The following is a 4,695-nucleotide window of genomic DNA, read 5'->3' on the forward strand; positions in this document are numbered from 1 at the left end:
CTCTTTTTTATTTACCAACCACAATAAGTATAAAAGAACATTTTAAAATAATTGAAAGTTAAAATTCATTACATAAATATTTTAATATCAGGACTAAGATAATATTTTATATAGATAAAGATAATTGGAATGATACAATGCACAATTATTTACAAATGCACACGCAAACAATATAAGAGCACTAAGGATAAAACAAAACAATGAAAAAATGTGGGATATTTCAGAAACAGAAAGGATCAAGACTGCACTTTTCCCAAAATGTGTTTCTTTGTGTTCAGTTCAGGCCTCAATGCAAGAATAAAGCATTTTGGTGCAAATATACAAAAAAGTATCCCATAACTTGAAGCCAGAATGGCAAAAATCTCCACAGCAACAGTGAATTTCCCAGGTGAGCTGACATAAGCTGGTATGAAGGTGATCCAGACTGTGCAGAATATCAACATGCTGAAGGTGATAAATTTAGCTTCGTTGAAATTATCAGGCAACTTTCTGCCCAAAAAAGCTAGTACAAAACAAAGTGCAGCTAAAAGTCCTATGTATCCCAACACAGCCCAGAACCCAACAGCTGACCCCAGAGCACATTCAAGAATAATCCTATCCTTATAGTTAGTCATATTTTTGAAGGGAATAGGAGGATTTATTGTCAGCCATACAATACATATTATTATTTGTATAAGAGTGAAAACTAAAACACTGAGTCTCTGTTGTGCAGGCCCAAACCATTTCATCACATTGCTGCCTGGAAGTGTTGCTTTAAATGCCATTAAAACCACTATTGTTTTTCCAAGAATACATGAGATGCAAAGGACAAATGTGATGCCAAATGCTGTGTGTCGCAGCATGCAGGACCACTCTGAGGGTTGGCCGATGAAGGTTAGTGAGCACAGAAAACACAGAGACAGGGAGAATAGCAGCAAGAAGCTCAGCTCGGAGTTGTTTGCTTTCACCAATGGAGTGTCCTTATTGATTAGGAATAGAGTGACTACTATTAGGGTAAGAAGCACCCCAAACACAGTGAAAAACACAAGAATGTTGCCCATGACTTCAGTGAATGAGAGAAACTCTATATTTTTCAGCACACATGCATCTCTGTTCTGATTGGACCAAAATTCTTCAGGACACTTTTTGCAGTCATTAGAATCTGGAATAAAATAATATTTCTATTATTGCAATATAATCAGTTATATCATAAAAATGTTAATGAGAGACGTTACCATGGCAAATTTTAAAATGACACATACAGTATTGCAAGTGAACACTATGTGAAAATTTCCATCATTCAGGTCTGTGGTACCTGTAGTGTTGCTGATTTCTCCAAATGGACATGGTACACAGTCGTAACAGCACACAGGTTTTCCCTTTTGAAGGACTTTATGAGTCCCTGGATGACAGCTTTCACTGCACACTGATATTGGCAACTTTGAATAGAATAAATTATACACAGTTTTTTAAACAATTATTTAAGACATTATTATTGAACTTATAAAATTAAGTTTTATAGTCAGATATTTACCTCCTTGCTTCCTCCAGGCCACATTATAGCCTCAGTGTTGAGAACAAACATCTGTCCAGGAGGTAGGGAAGCATCATAGTAGCCAACTGGTTTAAAGAGAACCGATCCATCTGAGCCACGCTGCCAGTTCACCACCTCATACTTGGCCACTGCTGCTCCAGTGCTGTCAAACCACACCTGATCACCATTTTTTATAGTTAGGTTCACCTGCTTTAGAGACTCCACTACCTGAAGTACAATACACATATAAATGCATGTCAGTAAATTAATGTCAGTGTAGTGCACATATGTCAAACTGGTCCAGCAAAGGGCCGTGTGGCTGCAGGTTTTTCTTCCAACCAAGCAGCAGCACACCAGATTTGACTGATTCAATCAACTGATCTCAGTCTTCAGACAGCTGATTGGTCAAACTGTGTGCTCTTGGCTGGCTGGAACAAAAACCTGCAGCCACACGGCCCTTTGCTGGACCAGTTTGACATGCCTGGTGTAGTGTGATGTGTTGTAGATTAGTCTATTTTACCTGCCAGGGCTTAATCTCCACAGTGTTTTCACACCCCCGACTGTCTGAGCACTTCAGGATGCTGTGTATGGAAGAGGCTACAGCATAGACTGCTTTGTATATGTTACTGGAATATCTCAGCTCTTCCACATCATCATCATAACCTCTTAGCTCAACTAGATCTTCGTTGTTCTTGCAAGTTTCTGTAATACCATCCGTGTTTGTGTCATTGCACTGAAACTCCATTTCCCAGAAATCTTTGACTAAAAAATCATCTAACCCACTGATGTTGGCCTTTTGCACAGCAAAGCCGAGTGAACCTCCCAGCACACTAAAGCTGGTAGGAGTCACAAGGCTTTCAGCAGTGATCCAGGCCTCCACACCAATGAACTGCCGACCAGTGATGTTGTACAGACTTAACTGCTCTAGGAGATTGTTCATTTCTACATGTGCCATAAAAGCAACAATCACTCGAGCAGTACTCTTTTGGATCACTTCGACCACTTTCAGGAGTTTTTCCGGCTCTTCTCTGTGAAATTTCTCTGTATATTCCACACACACTCCCTCCTCTTTGGCTGCAGCAAGGAAGATGGCCATGCCGTTGTTGCCATATTCACTGTCGCTGTTGAGGGCCCCAACCCAGGTCCAGCCAAAGTGTTTGACCAGCTGGGCAAGGGCTCTGCTTTGATAGAGGTCACTGGCAATGGTTCGAAAGAAAGAGGGATACTCTTTCCTGCTGCTCAAACACTCACAAGTAGCTGAATGACTTATCTATGAACACACAACAGAAAGATGCAAGTGGTAGAATAAAAGACTTTGGATATGACACAATGACATCCTCCTTACCACTGGTATTCTGAAAGGTCCAGTAGTGCGTGATAGTACAATTGTTGAAGAGGATTCAGACTCCCCAATAATAGCATGAACAGCTGATTGACCAGAGCATGTCTTTCCCAAAATCCACTCATCACCGTTCATCAGAGCCATGGTTGCACGCATTGAGGATAATGTTGAGCCACAGTTGTCATAAATTCGATATCCAATAGAAACATTAGGAAGAAGAAATGTACTTTTGTTTATTTCCTCAATAGCGAATATCATTGTCTGGGCAAATCGAAACTCCCTGAGGTTGACACTTGGGCAAGAATACAAACAAGACAAATTCATGTTGACTGAAAAATTATGTAGCAGTAATTTCACACAAAGTATCAGAATTACCTTGAACACTTGAGAGGTCGTGGCTTCTCTGTGAAGGAAAGTGGAGGTTGTGTGATTTTGCTGTGGATGGAAAAGGCTCCTCCAATCATCACATCTCCTTTTTTATATAGCAGAGGAAACTCTGGACTCTGCAGAATTTGACAAAGAGGAGCATCCTCCTCTGCTGTTCCACATGCCATTAGAAGAGCCATTAAAACTAGTTCAGTTACTGCCAGTGTCATTTTCATTCTCAGAGACGGAGATGGGAAGACCAACTCAAGTTATAGAGACAATCCTGTTGTCATTCTTTCAACCAATCAGAGATAAGAGTTTTTTTTTTTTGTTCTTGTTAACGTATCATAAACCTTTTAGATATTTTTGTTGTTTGTGGCGAATTGTTCTTACCGCTGGCTGTACAAAAAGTTCCCCTCATGGGAGCTCCCATGGGCTCACCACCACCTGCAGGAGGGGCCATAGGGGTCGGTGCATTGTGAGCTTGGCGGCTGCCAGAGGCAGGGACCCTGGCAGTCTGATCATTGGCTGCAAAAGCTAGCTCTAGGGAAATGTTACCTCTCTGGCAGGGAAGGAGCCTGAGCTGGTGCGCGAGGTTGAACGGTTCCGGCTAGATATAGTTGGACTCACCTCGACGCACGGCTTGGGCTCTGGAACCACTGTCCTTTAGAGGGGCTGGACCCTCTTCCACTCTGGAGTGGCTCCCGGTGAGAGGCTCCGAGCAGGTGTGAGCATGCTCATTGCCCCCCAACTTGGTGCCTGTACGTTGGGGTTTACCCCCCGGTGGACGAAAGAGTAGCCTCCCTCCTCCTTCGGGTAGGGGGGACGGGTCCTGACTGTTGTTTGTGCTTATGCACCAAATAGCAGTTCAGAATACCCACCCTTTTTGGAGTGTTGGGTGAAGGGGGGTGTTGGAGAGCACTCCTTCCGGGGACTCCCTCGTTCTGCTGGGGGACTTCAATGCTCACGTGGGCAATGACAGCGAGACCTGGAGGGGCGTGATTGGGAGGAATGGCCCCCCCTGTGCTCGTCATGGACTGTCCATAACAAACACCTTGTTCAGGCATAAGAGTGTCCACATGAGCACTTGGCACCAGGACACTCTAGGCCGCAATTTGATGATCGACTTTGTAGTCGTGTCGTCGGACTTGCGGTCGCATGTCCTGGACACTCGGGTGAAGAGAGGGGCGGAGTTGTCAACTGATCACCACCTGGTGGTGAGTTGGCTCAGATGGTGGGGGAGGATGCTGGTCAGGCCTGGCAGACCCGAGCGTGTTGTGTGGGTCTGCTGGGAACTTCTGGCAGAGTCCACTGTCAGAAAGAGTTTCAACTCCCATCTCCGGCAGAGCTTCAACCATGTCTCGGGTGAGGCGGGGGACATTGAGTCCGAATGGGCTGTGTTCCGTGCCTCTATTGCCGAGGCAGCCAGCCGCAGCTGTGGCCATAAGATTGTTGGTGCCTGTCGTAGCGGTAA

At 44.2% G+C, this 4,695-nt stretch overlaps 1 protein-coding gene across 1 annotated transcript; it reads right to left on the minus strand.

The window, feature by feature from the left end:
* Nucleotides 1-236: 236 nt before the first annotated feature.
* Nucleotides 237-3,388, minus strand: LOC121646657 (extracellular calcium-sensing receptor-like). Its single transcript, XM_041995778.1, has 6 exons — nt 3,231-3,388; nt 2,859-3,147; nt 2,034-2,783; nt 1,514-1,741; nt 1,295-1,418; nt 237-1,141 (listed from the first exon to the last, which is right to left on the minus strand). The coding sequence occupies exons 1-6, from the start codon at nt 3,317-3,319 to the stop codon at nt 237-239; spliced, it is 2,385 nt and encodes a 794-aa protein (XP_041851712.1). The 5' UTR covers nt 3,320-3,388.
* Between the last annotated feature and the right edge of the window lie 1,307 nt (nt 3,389-4,695).

Source organism: Melanotaenia boesemani, chromosome 9 (assembly GCF_017639745.1).
Source record: "Melanotaenia boesemani isolate fMelBoe1 chromosome 9, fMelBoe1.pri, whole genome shotgun sequence".
Classification (NCBI taxonomy): domain Eukaryota; kingdom Metazoa; phylum Chordata; class Actinopteri; order Atheriniformes; family Melanotaeniidae; genus Melanotaenia; species Melanotaenia boesemani.

Excerpts from the sequence above, each read along its gene's own strand:
- LOC121646657 (XM_041995778.1), bottom strand. The coding sequence starts at position 3,319 with ATGATTGGAGGAGCCTTTTCCATCCACAGCAAAATCACACAACCTCCA. Across the intron at positions 2,784-2,858 it reads GACCTTTCAGAATACCAGTG|ATAAGTCATTCAGCTACTTG; the intron begins GTAAGGAGGATG and ends GTGTGTTCATAG. Across the intron at positions 1,742-2,033 it reads TGGAGATTAAGCCCTGGCAG|GTAGTGGAGTCTCTAAAGCA; the intron begins GTAAAATAGACT and ends ATTGTACTTCAG.